Source organism: Macrobrachium rosenbergii, chromosome 43 (genome assembly GCF_040412425.1).
Source record: "Macrobrachium rosenbergii isolate ZJJX-2024 chromosome 43, ASM4041242v1, whole genome shotgun sequence".
Lineage (NCBI taxonomy): Eukaryota > Metazoa > Arthropoda > Malacostraca > Decapoda > Palaemonidae > Macrobrachium > Macrobrachium rosenbergii.
This window is the reverse complement of record NC_089783.1, coordinates 21,553,335-21,573,241: the sequence shown is the minus strand read 5'-3', so window position 1 is coordinate 21,573,241 and position 19,907 is coordinate 21,553,335. Positions and strand designations below refer to the sequence as shown.

Below are 19,907 nucleotides of genomic sequence, written 5' to 3'. Positions count from 1 at the left end.
TTTTTATAGAATAGTTGTACCGTTGACTAGATTAACATGAAACTTTTGACACTTGGTCTGGCTGAACTCCCTACTAACAGCTCTGCCCAACATGAAGAAAAACTGACACCTCCCAAGTAGTACATAAAAATGTTTCAGGTTTAGGTAACTTACCTGTCTTAAGCCAGCTGTTGAACAAATATCTCCCACACTATTATTGATGTCAGGCATGGAATGCGTACTTAAGGTAGCCAGGGAGCCCAAAGATGAATGCTCATACAGAGCGAAGATCAATTCCATTGGTGTGCGTGTAAGTGCAAGGTATTTGGGTTCAGCCAAGTTGTACTTGTGCAAGGCATGCTCCAATGCCAGCTGTTGATATCGGCTACTGAAAGATGCAAAAGCATCAGCTGCCATGGAGTTTGAACCTTCGTGCTCCTTCCATTCTTCTGCCATAGTTTTGCATTTCTCTGCTGCCAAGACTTTATCAAGACCAGGTGGAAGACGATTCACAACCCAGCTGCCACAGGCAGTTGCTAGTTCAGAGGACTTTATTTCACTTACAACATTTCTAATCTTACTTAATAAAGCACTATTAGTACTACACACATGCCAGGTGGTGTTTCCATCACGATTACTTTGCTTCCTACTAACATTCTCTTGTTCTAGAGTACTAGACACAGTATTCTGAATTGCAATCATGCAAAGCTCATCTGCCTTCAGTTTCAGAGTGGGTGCAGCTTCAAGCCAAATGTCAATAGTGGATATATTTAGCTCAGATTTAATAATCTTCATTGATTTACTGCGCTTCAACAACTCATGAAAAGGTAGGCGATACTTTGAAATTTCAGGTGGGCCTAGACTCTGCGGATGCCTGCTTATCCAATCATCTATTTCAACATCACCAGGCGGAGACTGCCTTGGATAAACTCTGAGAAAGTTCAAAACATCTAGCCCTCGTGTCAGGAGTTGTACTTCCTGAGGATCACCTTGGAGATGTTTAAGTTGATGAAGCACTAGCTCCAAAATCTCATAATTATAAGAACTGATGTTGTTTAGTTCTTCGGTGAGCATTTCTTGCAAGTGGGATTTGTTACTGATTTCAGCAATAATGGCTTGAGCCTTGGAGAAAACAGCATTAGGTGGTTCTATTCTAAGGACTGTACCTGGCCTTCTACCCTCATCTGGAACCTCTGGAGACCACTTGTGTAAAACCACCCTCAAGTGCTGGATAAAGGCATCCATCACATCTAGGTTGAAGTCTTCACAGTATTCATATATCAGAGAAAAGGAACACTCAGGATGAGCAACCACATCATCAAGAACTGTGGCGACAGCTTTGCTATCCCTGAATGCTTCCTTGAACGATATACTCATATCAGATAATCGCTTACCCCATACAGATCTTTTGTGCAAAGCACTGAACTTCTCCCAAACCTCTCTGATGCCATTAAGGGTACAATAATCTTTTCCCATAACAGCTACGGACATCAGCTTTGAGTAATCTGAACCAAATCTTCTTATCAATTCATTGAGTCCTTTAGAGGCATCCTTTTTAGTAAGAAGAGTGAGCAAGCTGACTGCTAGGATGACATCTGGCTTCTTGCTACCAATAATTTTCAAAAATAAATTCAGAATTTGCTGATAACCATGGGCACTAGCAATAGATGCTGTTGACTTGGAACAGAAAAGCAAAGTCCTTAGTGCTTTACGTAAAGATACGGTTAAGGACAACATATCATGTCCTCGTTCACTGAGATGGCTGACGAGGTTGAAAAGATTTTCATTTAAATCTGCACTGTCCATAGAAGAGCAAACTACTTCTGCACCACTTAAATAGGGAACAACTGCCTTACTCTTTTGATTATCTTGTGAAGTCATCCATAATGCTAAAGCATCTGCTAACATAGAATTCACAACACCATTCTCAATGGGCATGCTAGTATCACTGTACACAGCACTGAATTTCCATCTTGTGTAAGGGCTGCTGCTTTCCAAGTTGTGCTGAGTATAGATCCCCTCAACATGGCATTGAGCATAAAGAGTACTTCCAAGCTGACACCACATACCTACTTCTAAGAGCAAATTCAGCTGATCTGAAATTAACAATAAATTTCCTGATAAAACACAATGAAAAGGATGTGGTTAAAAATAAATAAAAAAAAATCACTGTGCTTGAAAAAGGGTTTGTTGTGACTTTGGTGGAAAACTCATAACTTAAACTAACACAGTACTGTAGTGTAAATGTGTACTTTATGGTTAAGATTATTTTTCATTTTGCATTTTCCATCTCAACTCAGAAATGTAAACCTTATCTGCGCATACAGAACTAAAATAAGTTTCATAAAGTGTATATATTTTTAGGAATGACAGTTGTATATCATATGACTAACATTACTAGTGAAACACCTTAACCAGGTCACTAAGCCACTTCAAGTTTTACAAGATGGTCCAGTGAAGGATTTATTTATATTATAAATAAAGGGTGAAAACTGAAGCAGGCCAAATATAGAACTAATACAATTCAATAGGAAGAAAGAAACACAGCTGAGGCCCAAAAAGGATGCTGATTTTAGTATTGTATAGAATGCTACATAGGGAAAGTTTGAAGTAACCAGCTGCAAGGATCGGTATATAAGGAAAAGAAATTCTTGAAGCAGGGAGGAAGTAGACCAGCTACTAACCTATTTTTAAAATTAAAATCTAATGAAAATTAGGACAATAATTAGATAACAACTGCATCTTCTATCAAAATAAACTCAAATACGACAAAAACATACAATAAACCCCCTTATTCACAGTCTCACCTACTCGTGGATTTCTCAATGGAATATATACAGTCATACCTCGAAATTGCGCGAAGTTAGGTTCCGGAGCCCCTCGTGTAAGGTGAATTTTCGCGTAAGTTTGGCATGGTCTTTAAAAATGCTAATAAATGTTTATTTCCAGAGTTTAAGTACTAAATATGACCCTAATCATGCTCCCAAAGTATTAAGCTAACTTTTAAATGAACTAAAATATGTGTAATTTTATTTAAAATTTAGCTTATTACCCTTAAAAAAGGAACACAGTAAATGGTTGACATAAAAATTGAGTACTGCACAGTTTCATAATAGCGCATTTACAGTAGGTGCGTACGTATACTAATGTTAACCCTAATTCATGGGATGCCGTTTTCTTTGTCACTTAGAGTAAAAGCCGTTTTCTTTGCGTCACTAGGCAAAACGTCATGTGTCAGTCAACAAAAGTACAATTCCATAAAATATCGAAAACATGTACATAATGTTCGTAGAAGGTAGTACAGTACAGGTAAAATTCAATCAATTTAAAATTATATACTGTACAGGTAATGACGTACAGAGACATAATAAGTTGTAAAAGTATGTTTGAGCGCTAACTACGAATGAGAGAGAGAGAGAGAGAGAGAGAGAGAGAGAGAGAGAGAGAGAGAGAGAGAGAGAGAGAGAGAGAGAGAGAGAGAGAGAGAGAGAGAGAGAGAGAGAGAGAGAGAGAGAGAGAGAGAGAGAGAGTAATAAAGTAACTGTACTGTAACTGTACTGCTTTTTATCGTATTTATGCGCAAATATATAAATACAAATTTTCCATTCTGATTTTACACCTAAAAACACAAAAACTTAAAAATTATACACACTTTCTACAGGGGTATCATCTTTGAAAACTGCAGTAACTAACGGTATCACATCTTGTAAAAGTACACCAACTGAACGTGCTGTAATTACATGCACATACAGATTGCACCAGCACTTTTCTCCGAGGTGAACAGAGTAATTTTCAAAGAATGACACTTATACTATACAACTCTTAGTTACATCTCTGATATTACATTAATGAATTCATTTTATCAAATAAGCGCGACTGAACAACCTCATCTCAAGGTCATGTAAAGTCCTTGTGACAAAGACTTTGCAAATGGACATAATACTTATATGATATTTATGTACAGAAATATAAATATAAATTTTCCATATCGATTTTACAGTTAAAAGCATGAAAACTTATAAATGTACCACATCTTGTAAAAGTACACTAAGTGGATGTGCTGAAATTACCTTTGCATCATATTTATGCATGTACAAAAATAAAAATAATGCATTTTCGATACAGATTTTACACATGAAAGCATGAAATGCATTTTTCATAGAGATTTTACACATGAAAGCATGAAATGCATTTTTCATAGAGATTTTGCAAATTAAAACATGAAATGCATTTTTCATACAGATTTTACACATAAAAGCATGAAATGCATTTTTCATACAGATTTTACACATAAAAGAATGAAATGCATTTTTCATACAGATTTTACACATAAAAGCATGAAAACTTGTAAATTACTTCAAAAATTAAACACCCACTTCTACAGGGTTTCTCGAGAATTTCGTGTGTCTGTGAAAAAATCGCGTATTCCCATTAGTTTGGTTCCAGTGAAAAGTTCATGTGTGTGTGAATTCGCGCAACTTGAATCGTGTAAGATGGAAGTATTACTGTATATGCATTATTCACTGAAAATTTGTGGTATTTTTCAATGAAAAATTTTCACTAATTACTGTATTTTCATATAATTTTCATGACTAAATGCACTTTTTGTAATAAAATTAAAATAATCAGGTACCCAGGTAGTGCTCAAGTTACGATAATTCGATTTTGCGATAGGGTAAGCAATTAATACCGATACGACAATATTTATCAAAATATTTTTAAGTTTCTTGCGGGCTCAGGCAGCAATGTACAGTCAGGCAGCAAGAGAGACCAAATTACAATAGACCAACTTCTTTTCATACATCTCTTTATCCTATCTTCTGGTTAAAAAAGTAAATGCGAATGATAAAATTATTGTTAGTAACATTATACTCGTGTAAATGCGTACAGCCATAAACAACCGAACGAGAGACTGTTGTTTTGCTTATAACCGAATTGGATAACAACAGCTGTTTTGCTTGTATTTCAACCATCGTACAGTGGTAAACAATTACCGTATTTATAGTACAAATGACGTTCAGTAGAATAGGACTGATATATTTTTACATTATACCTTATTTGGTATGGATAAAAGATCGGAAAGGACATATGCTAGTAAATTTAAGCTGCAAGTTGTAGCTGAAGCTGAGAAAACAATGTTCAAGCTGCTAATGACTATAAATTATCGTGCATCGGCAACATGGATGAAACAACCAGAATTAAAATTGGAGAGAGTATTTTAATCAAAACTACTGGGTATGAAAGAACACTTATTACCGCTATTTTTACGCTGATAAACGATAACTACGTAAAGCTCATATTATGAAATCAAGTGAAAATAGCAAACGGAATCTTGATTTTTTTTTACACAAAACAAACATGCCCCCCAAACGGCCAACGTTATCTATTAATGAAAAACACAGCTAAATTAGTTTTACGAGACGTATTTAAGTTATATTTCGACTTAAAAACCCTTCGTATAATGAAAAATAACCTTGCCCCCTATAAATACAGTATCTAGAGATTCATTTACGATAACTAGAAGCAAAAAAAGCGCTCTAAACTGGGTTAAACATGGAGAAATAAACTTACTGCGTAACTGATTTCCAAGCCAAAACATTGATCGCAATTTATAATACAAAAGCAATATCATATACGCAATATCATTGGAGACAGTGAATCAAAGCATAACATTTTAAAAAGAGCCATGGATAAGATGCATATTCATTATGTTGATGTTTGTTTAATATGATATGTGAATAGAGAGTACAGTATAATGTAGGCTAGGTTACCGTATATGTAAGTAGGATAATACCTGTATAAGCATTTTAATTTTTTTTTTTTTTTTTTTGTGTTTGAATGATCAAAATAGGCAGTTCTAAGTGTTTTTAGAAGGGTTTTAAGTATTTGTGGATTTTAGCTATTCGCAGAGGGATGGGGTACGCATCCCTGTGAATCTGGGTGGTTTACTGGTGTGAATTATACAGTGTAATGTAGTGAATATAGAATACAGTATAATATATATATATATATATATATATATATATATATATATATATATATATATATATATATATATATATATATATATATATATATATTATATATATACAATACACCATAGTGTAGGCTAAGCTAATTCTTGTTTATTATTCAATTTCTCTTTGTATTGAATTATCATAAGTTGCTCTGCATAAACCTCTAGAATTAGTTGATATTAATAATTACTATACTGTGTATGTATAGAGTATACTTTATTAGTGTAGGCTAGGCTATCATATATGTATACATGGTACTGAATACCCTCATGTAGGGTAGGCTATATTCAAGATACATTTTTTCCAACAAACGATGGGTTTTAGGAACCTAACCCCATCGTAGGTAGGATAATACCTGTATAAGTATTTTTAAGAGTTTTCTTTTGTGTTTGAACAATCAAAATACGCAGTTCTAAGTATTCGCAGGCTTTAGCTATTCACGGGTGTGTGTGTGTGTGTGTGTGTGTGTGAGGTACGCATCCCCCGTGAATACAGGGGGTTTACTGTATGTGGATATAGAGTCCAGTATACTGTAGGCTAGGCTACCTATGTGTATACAATATACCATGGTGTAGGCTAAGCTAATTCTTGTTTGTTATTCAATTTCTCTTTGTACTGAACATCCAGAATTAGCCGATATTAATAATTACTATACCGTATATGTACAGAGTATACTTTACAGTGTAGGCTAGGCTATATTTTCCAACAAATGATGGGTTTTTAGGAACCTAACCCCTTCGCAAGTAGGATAATACCTGTACAGGGTATAAGCATTTTTTTTTTTTGAACTGTGAGAATAGGCAGTTCTAAGTGTTTTCTGAAGGGTTCTAAGTATTTGTGGATTTTAGCTATTCACAGGGTGTGTGTGCGTGGGGTACGCATCCCCCGCGAATACGGGGGCTTACTGTACTTGCAAAATAACTGACCACAGTTACACATAGGGCTCAATGAATTGGGTTGGATTACACTATTTTCACTGTATTTTTAAATCATGCTGTATTATAAAGAATTAATTTGGATGCAAGGTAAAAAGAAAAAATAAAATTTTCATTCCTGCAACAATTAAAATTTAGTATTTTTTCCCTGATTTGAAAGTTACAAACTTGGAGAGAATTTTGCAGGAGCATTAGCTCACATTGGAAGTTTACATAGTAAACAATCCATACTGTAATCTATTGACAATACATACTAAATGTTTCCTTCGGAGAAATACTTCTCCCCAGTTAATCGGTTAATATTCTTAGAAAAATGACAATCATAAATCTGGAGAGAATTTCACAGGAACAGCAGCTGACATTGAAAGTTCACGAAGTAAACAATGCACACCGCTGCCTATTGACAAAAATACATACTAAATGTTTCCTTTGGGAAAATACTTCTCACCAGTCAACCGGTTGATAACATAGAAAAATGGGACTCATAAATATTAGATACATATTTACCAACGTGTTATCACCCACTGAATATGTTTCATAACAAAGCTCGACTAAACCACTACACCCGATCATGTGATTGAAAAACCGGGCGCGACTGAATAACCTAAGTCTTTGATCTCGTGTTCAATCACACTACTGTGACAGACTTTCATCTCACACAAAAAGTTATGTGAAAATCCGCCACAGAATTGATAAATTGACACTTTAGTCATTAACAGGATCTGTTACTTTATAATGGGGAATTAGAAATGTCCCCAAAAATGCATAAATAAAGAAGCTACAATGCTTCAGCGCTAAGTCTAGAGACGTCTGCTCGATAGCTCGGCTGAGAACACAATGGAGGTCAGCGTGGGTCAGACAATGGACTTCCCAGGGTAGTCTTAAATGTTTTGTTTGAAGAGACTAGGGAATAATCCATATATGAAAGTGCAGGGGAGTACAGTAAACCCCCGTATTCGCGTTCTCATGATTCGTGGGTTTCTCTGTGGAACATATCTAGTCATTATTCATGGAAAATTCGCCCATTCGCGGTATTTTTCACTGAGAAATATTCACTAATTACTGTATTTTCATATAATTTTCATGAATAAATGCACTTTTTGTGATAAAACTTAAAATACTCAGGTATAAGCATTTTTACAAGGTTTTTCTTGTGTTTAAACTATGAAAATGGGCAGTTCTAAGTGTTTTTAGAGGGGTTTTAAGTATTTGCAGATATTAGCTCTTCGCCAGGGGGGAGGTACGTATCTCCCACGAATACGGGGGGTTCATTGTATTCATATCAGAACAAATACATATACTAAATATTTCCCATGGGGAGAGGAAATATAGAAAACGGGAATTCATCAAAGAACGAGTTAAATCAGGAAGGTAAAAAATAAGTAGGAATATTTTATGAGTATGAACAAGTATTCTTGTGATTGTAAGAAGAATACATGGTAGTTAATCAGAGGCATATTTGGGATAATCAGGGAAGGGGTTAAAGGAACAGGTTCTTCTTCTTCATGTTCTTCTATTCTTTTGCAAAAATTCTTACTAGTTCTTACAGCAGCCATATCAAGAAAATAAAGAGGGATTGATGGCTAACATCCTTCCATTTGCACATCTATCAAAAGAAGAAACTGAAAATAGAAAGGAATTTATAAAAGATTCATGGTATTATAGACAAAATAGACAAACACAAGGAATAGCACTAACAAGAGAACTATTATGAAGGTAAATCCCACCCACTACTACTATTACTCTACTACTACTACTACTAGTACTACTAGCAGAATATGCGCACAGAGCAAAATTTGAACTTGTGACCCTTTCTCTTCATATCTCTGAATGTTCATAAGTAGGGTGGTGACTGTAATTATATAGGGGTATTCTTACATCACTTGCCTCTATTACCCAATAGGTAAAATATAATGGCTGTCAAGTGAATGCAAAAATAACTAGTTCATCACCTGTAATGCAAACTTATATAATAAATTCATGATTCAATAATAACAAAATTTAGACACATCAGTATATAATAAGTGCTATAAATATACAGGTGTCTATTCATTCCCCCATAATATACTTCTCTGTAAATTAGTATACCATTAACAGGTAAAAATGTTAAAAATCACTTTACCACTATTTACATGACCTATGTGTAGGTCTTTACAATAAACAAGTTATTAACAAAAATAAAAATAAAAATTTAATATAACTCCAGAAAAATATAAAAATCTGCTACCAAACGAAGTTATATATCTATAAACATAACCTACATTTTTATATCCAAACTGATTCACACCCACTGCAAGTAGCATTGTGGGAAAATCCATTATAGAGTAGTTCATTAGTAAAACACTGAAGACAAGGATTTGGTTATAATAGGAGAAACAACTTAATACAAGACTGCTACACAGTGAGTTGGTCATGAGCTTTCAATACCAAAAATGTATACAAACCTGGGTGAGAAAATAACATGGCCATGGAAACTAATTCTAAAACAACATTGTTAAGGTCTGCACAACACTTGTTAGTGCCTTGTTCAACTACAGCTGTATCCATCAGTACAGGAGAAATCTGGTTAGCAGGCTCCTCTTTTTGCACACTTTGGATTTCTATAGCAAGTTTCACCACATCCTGCACAACTGAGGAGCAATCCAGGACTTGAGAATCATCCATAATCGCTCTGAAATATTAACAACAATGAGAGCTGGCTTTAATGAGCAAGAGAAAGAATTTGCAATATCCTTCTTTTAAAGGAATACACTTATTCAAATATTTGTGAACAATACTAACAGCACACAAAAATCGAGAAAATTCAGGGCAGAATGACTAATGATAAACATTAAAGTATTAAATTCAAAAAGTCCATACCGACAAAGTTTCACAGCATCTTCAAATCTGTTATTCTTAGCTGCAAGAGATGCCAATATGAAGAATAGTTTTACTTTAGATACTCCTAATAGGTGAGCAAGATGTTTAAGTTGTTCGACAGAGTCTACGAGGTTCTTGTAAGGCCCATCTTGTTCAGAGGTCAACTTTTTGGTCAGATGCTCCTCAAATAATTTGAGTGAAACTGCACTATCTTCAAGCTCTTCAAGAGTTGGATAAATGTCATACTTTAGCTGAAAAACCAATAAACATCTTTGAAATAAAAAGCTTTCCTGTACATAAAATAATTCTAAAGTTGTACTCAATACTCACAAATCTTTTACAGTAATTAATCTCATGTAATGATTTCAATGATCCTGCCTTTGGCAAGAAAATAAAAAATACATATACAAATTTTAATGCTTGCCTTTAAAATTGCTGTTACATAAACATAATGAAATTCTTGTAGTTTACACAAAAAAAAGAATCCAAAATATATAGCAAGAACAATTGACCAAATCTACAACACATGAAAAAAGTTGTTACTGCACATGTAAATTACTATAATTATTAGGCAGTTTAACAAGACCACTCAGCTAATTTACTGAGCTTTCACAGGCTGACCCAAAGAAGAAATTTTTATTAAAATTTAAATATATTAAAAAAGTCATAACTGGGTTAACTGCAATTATGGTGAGAATGACAACTTCTTTAAATGATTTGTTTCCAAGGCTTCACATTTGGTGTCAATTATATTTTGGCCACTCAAACAAAGAAAATTTAACTATCAGTCTACAGTTTGTACATATAATATGCACTTCTAAGTGTTTTTAGAAGGGTTCTAAGTACTTGCGGAACACATCCCCCGCGAATACGGGGGTTTACTGTATACAGTATACAATTATGTTTTTACTAAGTAATAAATGTGTTAATTTAAGCAGTCAAATTAGTTTTTGATCCAGTATGGCTTAACAACACAATAAAAGTTTGGACATTACCTGCATTTCATGGATGTCCCTCACAGTAGAAAAGAATTTCTCATCTAGTAAAGTACTGGTGGCTTTGTACCATTTTCTCAGCAAATGTTCAATTCCCAAGAGGCTAGTTGTTACCGACTTTCTTCTATCTTTGCACTGAAATACAAAAGGAACATATTTACTAATTGAATAACTTTTTAGAAAGTGATTTCATTTTTGATAAAGGAGGATATTTTAGTGCAAACAAAAAACTACAATTCAAACGAGAAGAGGTATGAAACCCTACAAAGTACAAAAATATCAATGATAAACTGAAGAATATTGTTGAATGATATAATGAAGATGATAAAATCCCATTCCTTTTATGTGTTGTGTATAATATTTCAAGACTTTATTCTAGTACTTTATAAAAATTTATGGTGATCTTGTTAAATTTTTTATATGTTGATCAAAATTTTTTTTTCATCTTCATACTTTTTACTGAGAAAATATCTTTGCCTTTTTTAAAGACTCCTAAAAAATGATCAGATCAAGTCAAGATTCATAGGACCAAGGCAGCCAAGTAAAATACAACAAAAATATTTTGGTCACTGGTAATAATCCACATGGGAAATTTTCTAAATGAGGATTTTCCACAAAGACATCTTCCACATGGCACTCATCCAACTCATAATTTTCCTGGAAGCATCAAATACCTAAGCCTTTTCAATAAATTTTCAGATGACAAAAAAATAGAAAAACCTACAAAGCCATTTCTAGGTGGTGAATGAAAGATTTGTGTTGCATAGGCAATCAACTTCTGACAAGTAACTTTTTGCTGAGGCTCTTCCAATTGTTGAAGAAGCTTTTTCAGTTCATCTGGATTTCTGTGAAAAGACAATTCCTAGTTAGTGTACAAGAGAACTGGACACCACTGAGTTAACACAAATGAAAAAAGGGCAATTTCAAAAAGACAAATTAAAAAGGAATAAAATACATCTACAAGAAATTCCCAAAATTTCTATCCATATTCATATCATGTAAATCATAGAGCCTTGTAACCAGAAACCATCTATCTTGAAAGGACATTTGTCCATTGGTTATAGAGGATAAAAAGAAACAAAACAAGTTTAAAATCTGCTAAAATTCCCTCCCTGGTCATTCTGCTCACTTTGATCAGTGGGCATTAGTGGCAAACACACTGCCACTTCATCTCTGTTAGGACTAGATAAACTGAAATTACTGTCAAAGCATCCTGTAACCTTGTTTTATAAACAGAGTATATTTAAGTTTATAAAACTTAGTGACATCTCAACTTAATGGACCTAATCAAACTTCTGCACTTATAAGCTACAGTATTCTACTGAGTTTTGCTAGGCTACCATTCTAGATGATACATTTGTACATAAATCACTAAAACTGGATATCAAATTTAAAGTACAAGTTAGTTTAGGTTACGAACTATGTGGAGTTACTGTCAGTTGTGAGTTACCTAAATATTCTTAAGTACAGCTTGTACTAAAGGGTCTTTGTTACCTATCAAATTTTACTTATCAGAAGGCTGAACCCCTAAGGCATCTGATAAGCTGAGGTGCTACTGTATTAATATTCCCACCTCATAGACTGAATTTCACTTTTAGGAAGTCATCTTTTCAGTGTCAAAAATGTCTACGGTCCTAGATGCTGTAAATTCCATCCCAATAAGTTTAATTAGCCCTATCACCAATGAATTGCTGGTGCTGAGAATTTCTTGATCATGAAGGTCAATAAAGACAAGCAATTATTGGGATGTAGAAATGTAGCCGATGGATATCCCTTTCACCAAACCAATCAGTGATCCTGCCCCACTTTGAATGGTTGAGTGGGCAAAGCAATCCCGGACTGTCTTGGAATCTATGGAGATATAGCTGTTTTAATAACTCCTTCCTGGCTGGTAGTACCATAGAAGAATCCATATAAAGATACAGGTCAGTGAATCAGTCTTCTTGAGGCTACAGGGAAATGATTAGTGTCATCCTGGTTTAACAGAACAATCTGTTTAATCAGTACCTGTTGCACAAGGCTAAAAAGAGAGGAGGCGTAGACTTATAGATAATCCCAGCTTTGGAACATGAAATCTAGCTTCTAAGCAGATGGGTCTGGTTGGGCAAAGCAATGCAATGGACGTTTGTGGTTCAAAGTCATTGCAATTAAGTCTATAAATACCAACCTCATAACTTTAATTCTTGCAAACCTTTGAGTCTAGGCTCCAAAGGAAGAACTGGGTTCATCCTGCTTGAAACTAAGGAATGGGGCACCAGAAAGCTTTCAGTGCCAGGTAGTTGTTTGTTGTTCCCGTCAATCTCTGACCAAATTCCTGTTGCCCGTTGATTTAAAAGAAACACTCCTCAAATATGCTTTGGTGCATCAGTAAACAGGAGTTCTGGGAATTTCAAAACCATATGGGCACCAAATTCAAGTACAGCTGTCCCCTGGTATTCACAGGGGATGTGTACCACACCCACCCACGAATACTGAAACCCGCTCTAAAAATGCTTATAGCTGCCCATTTTAATAGTTCAAACACCAAAAAGCCCCTTTAAATTACTTAAAACTGCCTATTATAATAGTTCAAACACTAAATATACCTTAAAATATCATGCTAAAACAATTTGTCATGAAAATATGAAAATACAGTATTGCTCTATGAAAAATTCCACAAATAATGAGGATATATGTTTCACAGAATAATCCGTGAATGGGTTGACTGTAGTTTGAATCCTACCACTGCTGCCAGACCATTTACACCTATTCCAAAGCCCAGCATAAGGAACCAGAGAGAACCCCAGCTAACCAATACATCATTATCTCAAACTGCTGGGACCTCATCCTGAAGGAACCATATTAAACTAACTTCTCTAATGAGAACAGGTGACCAATCAAGAGACTACAATAACTTGGCTGGCAGGCTTGGATACTACAGAAATTCCTTCATCACTACAAGCAGTTTCAAGCTTTTGATAGATCTACTACACTTGTCTGCATTTATCCCCTCCAGATGCATAACTGTCACAGAAGGAACTTAGCTGGACTTATTCCAATTTATGGTAGGTCCAAGAGTTAACACCAAGTACACAACTGACTTGGCTTCTGTTTCAATCATGCCACAGCTTGTGCTAAAATCAACTAGTTGTCAAGATATCTCCTAACCTTTAAAACCAATGGATGTGTCCAAAATACTACTGCCATCAAAGTCAGAGTACAGATTTGCATGGTCCTCACTAATCTGAAACAACAGGCTCATAACTAAGATATTCTTCTTTCAAACAATGCAAGGAATATCTGGGACAATGGAAATAGGCACCCTTAGGATTTATGGATGCATGGAAGTCTTCCTTCTTACTGTTGGCCTGATCAACTCTTAAAACTCCCCATCCTGAAAGGGGCCAAGTAGAAATTTGCCTCATGGACTGAGGTTGGTAATGGGGTACCAGCCTGGTTGCCTTTGGAACAACAAAAAAGTGGCTATAAGAGCCCAATGACCAGTTAAACGCTTCTACTACAGTACTGCTTTCTTGGAAATCATATTCTGAAACACCAAATCCAGGGCATTTGTAATCAGCACAAGACCCATTAATCGCCCATGGTTCTGCACCTATCTCTTCTCAAGACCCAAAATTTCTTGAGATTAGTCCCCACTCCTGAAAGTGTTGGCTGTAGAAGGGTCAAAACTTTACCTTCTTGACCCAATCAAAGCTGGAGACCTCACTCTGAATGTAACCTTTTCCCCCCCCTCTCAAACATGCAAATGCAATCTGGATAGAACATGAGTTAATGAGGAGCATATGACTACTTGTCTGACTGGTGAAGATGGCACCCTGGACTGTCTAAACATACCACAGGACAAGATGGCAAAAGACTCTCTATAATCTTTGCAGGGGTGGAAGGAAGTCTACTGGTTGAAGAAACCAAATTTATTACTATGGGCTAACAAGGAAAAGTTATCCACATAACTATCTATGCTCTCTTGATCCTGAGGATTTCATATACATGTATAAGATTTTCTATTTGTTCTCTCAGTTTTTAAATTTATAAAATCTGTGGGCTATGAATGTCATGAAAAAAAAAAAATAAATAAAAGAAACAAATCCTTAAATTTCAGTCTTTCCCTGCAAGTTACCATGAACTTTCTAAGGAAAGACATAGTTTTATTATTATGGATGACTTAAGAACTAACAGAAAAGTTTGAAAGTAAACTCTGTGAAACCTGACAGTTTTAGATCAGCTTACATAAAACAAACATGAGTTTCCAATAAAATACAATGATTTTAAATGTTCACATGACTCACCCAGTTGTTAAAAGATGAAAAGCCCTCCAAAAATATGCGTCAGATCGTGACAGGTGCTTGAAAGCTGCTACAACTTGTAAGGCATCCTCCATGATTGTATCACCCGTCCGGTTCACAATATTTCTCAACATCACCTGAAAAAAAATTACTTTAATTGATTTCACGCTTTTAAATAAAAAAAAAAAAATATTAAAAGACAGAGGAAAAAGCAAGGACACCTCACTATCAACCTTGATGCTGAGAGTGGCACTACAAACCATGAAGGCATAGGTCAAATAAGTGTGGCCAGTTCAAAGATGAAATAATACAGTACTACTTTGAAGAGGCTTCTTTTTGAAACGAAGAATACCACAATTTAACAGCTGGCTTAATATAAGCTGTTATTTTCAAATTCATCATTCTACAAAACCTGCCATTTCCTGATGATATGAGTTTCATAGATGACAGTAAGTCACTGATTGGAACAGGCATATGTGGTCCACTTACAGTGATTGTAACTTTGGCTGCTCTGCCAGCATCTGCATTTCCTTAATGCCTACACATGCAGGGAACAAACATATTTCAGCATTTATATTGGCTTCCTAGTAGTAGTAATTTTTTGTGCTTGTGTCAAAAAAATATACATTTTTTTAAAATAAAAGATGTTATTACAAATGTTTATCTCTTCTTTGAATCATTATCTGAAGCATTCATCATGTACTGCTATTTGTTGAATAAATATGCTAATGTAAATACAATAGGAGTTTTCTGGAAGAGTAATATTTTACTCTGTATCTCTCCCAAGTTTACAGTCCACCATTATATACATAAGATTTTTTCTTTCACTTTTGTTATTGATTTCTAAATGCATACATATCTTATGTAATAGTCTTTTATACATCTTTTTATGCTAAAATCCCATATATATTAACAAACTTTGATGTGAAACATGGCCTACCCTAACTGTGGGGGACCTAGAAACTGGACTTCTCACATTATGACTTTTTTTACTTGTTTATTTCTCAGGAGGGTCAACCATAACAGACTTGAATATGACATAAATATTCATAGTCTAGTGTTGTCTTTCACAAGTGATACATATATTTCAGTTGAGATGATAACTATAAAGAGTTTACAATTTTTTATACATTACCAAATTTACTGTATACTATAAAATAACCTAGTTTTCATTAAAATAAAATGCTTAACGTCTGTTTATGAAACAATGTCTTTTGTTTATTTCTTAAGGAAAATTAATTTTACTAAGTTACATGAGAACTTATATTCAGAAATGAGTTCGTTGCCTCGTTGCTATTTACTAACTAATCTTACACTCCAGATGTGAATCGCAACATTTTATGACCACCTCTTCAAAGCATCAACTTCTTTTTCTGGCACCCATTTCTCTGCTGCATTAATTACTCCATGATTTACAAATATATCAGTTCTGCTCTTGTTTATTATTCAAGGCTGTGTTACTCTTTTCCTTACTCTCCTTTAAATGCCAGCCTCAAAACCCAGTATGTCATCAAAGTCAATGATTATTCTACCATCTCCATGGGCCATCACAGTATACTGTTCTCCTTTTCTTTACTGTTTGCACTTCTTATGTGCAGCAACTTGAAAATCTCTTAGTACAATTACATCTTCCAACCTTCTGAGGTTTCTGTGAAACCATCCGATACATTCAAAGATAGCGAGAGACACCCAGAACTTTTACAAGAGTATGAACTGTTGGGCTAAACCTTAAGAGTGGTAAGAAAAATACTGAAGTTAATGCTGTGCATCTTTTACACAAATTCAACTCATATCTAACCCTGCCTGAATTCTTGTGGGAATTTTAAAAATACAATTTTTACAGCTATTCTAAGCTGTGATAGTAAAAACATGGCAAATACCGTGTTCTGTTTCATGATGATGTAGATGACCCTGAGGAGTTTGTGGGCTTCATGGAGATATAAACATCCTAAAAGAGCCTAAAAGCACTGGGTGAAACAGGAAGATGCTGCAACATCAGTTAAAGATATGACAAATGAGCAACTTCATATCAAGAGTTATCAATCCTGAGTCTGACAATGATAATGCCTACATAAACAAGGACCACCACATTGTTACTTGTAATACTGCATTACAGGTATTGAAAACTTTTTTGATTAGTTGAAGGCTGTTCTAATGATGATAGCACCAAAATTAAATAATTTCACATGTTCTGGGTATTCCAACAAAGCAAGCGGCATCTCTTTAACAAGCAGCTCTTTACGACATATTTAGCCAAGTTGCTAAGAATCTTATTTATACGTCACTCCATGGCTACATCAACAAACAACTACAAGAATCCCAGTGAATGACCTCGAAATCTGGGATGTTCATGACCTCGAGAAGCAACTGGAGATTGATGATCCTGAGCCTTTGATACCTTCTACGGAGCCCTCTACTGATCAACATTCTCCCAGCAGTAACCTAACATGTTTCAAGCAACTTTTCGTATGCACATGAATACAGCTGAAGGTAAGGGACTGTATTTTTGTTATTTGTATTTGAAGTGGTGGTCAAGTACTGGGATTGTCAGGACTTTGTTTACTAATAATAATAGACACGATATTTAACAATTCATATATGGAACCAAAGGAAAGGGAAACCATTCAGTTATTCAGAAGTTTTGGGTATTTCAGAACTAATTTGGCCCCAATATATGTACAAGTACCATCCTACTTATGACCGAGCTTGGTTCCAACCAACCAGTTGTAAGCCAAAATGGATGGAAGTAAACCTTAGAAGGCCAACATACTGGGTAGGGCATAATATCAAGCCTTTCCTATATAAAGTAAGTACATAGTACTGTAATGTACTGTACAATCATTATTTCAATCTTTTGACCAAAATGTACTTCTACTAATATGTTTTAACAATTTATGTAATTATACTATATACAGGTAGGCATCAAGCTACAACGGGGTTAGGTTATTGCATGCATTTTGGAAATCGATTTAACGTAAATTGGTTTGCAATTCAACCTACAATACAGTTAATAAGTATATCTTACTTTTAACTAGACCACTGAGCTGATTAACAGCTCTCCTAGGGCTGGCCTGAAGGATTAGATTCATTTTTACGTGGCTAAGAACCAATTGGGGACCTACAGCTTATTGTGGAATCTGAACCACATTATAGCGAGAAATGAATTTCTATCACCAGAAACAAATTCCTCTTGTTCTTCACTGGCCGGTCGGAGATTTGAACTCGCGACCAACAGAATGGTAGCTGAGAACGGAACCCGCTCACCCAGCAAGGAACTAATATATAACGTATGATGCTGCTGATAGGGAAGGGTAATCAAACTGATGCTGTCTGAGTGATGAGAGAGCTCTCCTTATGCATCAGCCCACCCAGCCTTGCTGCCAGAAGTGTGGTTGTAAGTAAGAGTGGTCACATGTAGAGCAGGTTAAGTTGGATGGTACTTGTATAAATAATCACTTACACTATAATGTAGAAATGGCATATACCCATTCACTTTTTCTACAAACCGTGGTTGATTGTCTTCTCAGTTGGTAGCTACAGTCGACCCTCGTTAAATCGTACCCCGTTAATCTGGATATCAGATAAGACAGACACTGAAGAGGGTCAGCCGATTTAAAATACGTAATGTTCATCCACGATTTAACATACAGTAGTTACTGTTTCTCTGCTCGTCGCGTACCATTTTCCTTTTTATTTACCAAAGGTAAATAAAAAACTTTTCATTTATATTTTTATTTTATATATACTGTTCTGTATTTATACTGTACTAAACTTAAACTTGTAACCAATTTAACTTGAGCACAGCACGTACCGTCATTAAGAAACTATTGTCTGGAAGGGTAGGAAGTATCGTAGCCAATCACGAAGCATTAACAATTTTACCTATCTGTTTGACAAAGGTAAACTTTATGAAGACAAAACTGAGTACACTATTAAAAACTATATATTGCATTCAAAACACATGCACTTATGTCATTGTCAGCATCTCTGAGCAAAAGTTCTTTCTCAGACAGAATACAGCTAAAACCTGATTGGCTGGCTGGTTACCATGGAGATCTGCTAGCCAATGACTGCCCTCTACTTCTGTTCTATTTATAGACATATGTAGTGGCGGCACTAAGTTTGAACATTGCCATGATCATGATTATTTGACTGCTGATAGCAAAAATTACTCAATAATTTGCTTTATATAATTATTTCTTCATGAAAACATGAATTCAACAATAATTTCAACTTTAATATAGATGTATGAAAAATCTCGCAACAGTCTGTCGTGGTGATGCGTCATCACTTGCAAATCTTATTCTCAGACCGTCCTCAGATTACGACTGCAAACTGATGACGACATTAGTAACAATAAAAAACAACCCTCTCCAGGATCAATATGATGAAACGTATTTCATAGTCTTACCTATCATTAAAATTCACAAGTTGAATTGCAATTATTTTGATCATGTATATTTTTACTTTTTACGGAATGTTTTTGTTGGAAACAAAATGTGTGAGTGAACTTATATTAATTGTCCCACTACTTTATTATTAATGATATTATGATCTCACATTCATTTAACAGTATATTAATATAAATAATAATAAACTATAATGAATAAATAACTAAAATGAAAAAACGAAAAAAGGGAAATGTTTTTGCTGCAATAGTGATGTTTGATATGCTCCTGACCCCATAGGTACGAAATGCGAAAAATTCCAAAAACCGAAGCACATCTGGTCATGAGGATTTTGGGTAAAGGACTGTGTACCTGTAATCTAAATTTCATTATCTTACTTTTCACTTTCAAGACTCCACTTCTTTTTACTTAACAATTATGTGTTCATGAC

At 34.9% G+C, this 19,907-nt stretch overlaps 1 protein-coding gene across 1 annotated transcript in view; it reads right to left on the bottom strand.

The window, feature by feature from the left end:
- Nucleotides 1–19,907, bottom strand: part of rod (rough deal) — a 128,259-nt gene that overhangs the window by 20,394 nt on the left and 87,958 nt on the right. Inside the window, exons 18-23 of the mRNA XM_067087413.1 lie at nucleotides 15,072–15,205; nucleotides 11,510–11,630; nucleotides 10,786–10,920; nucleotides 9,791–10,041; nucleotides 9,376–9,602; nucleotides 154–2,075 (exon numbers count right to left, since the gene is read on the bottom strand). Coding sequence (XP_066943514.1) covers nucleotides 154–2,075; nucleotides 9,376–9,602; nucleotides 9,791–10,041; nucleotides 10,786–10,920; nucleotides 11,510–11,630; nucleotides 15,072–15,205 — 2,790 coding nt within the window. The remainder of the gene's footprint in view (nucleotides 1–153; nucleotides 2,076–9,375; nucleotides 9,603–9,790; nucleotides 10,042–10,785; nucleotides 10,921–11,509; nucleotides 11,631–15,071; nucleotides 15,206–19,907) is intronic.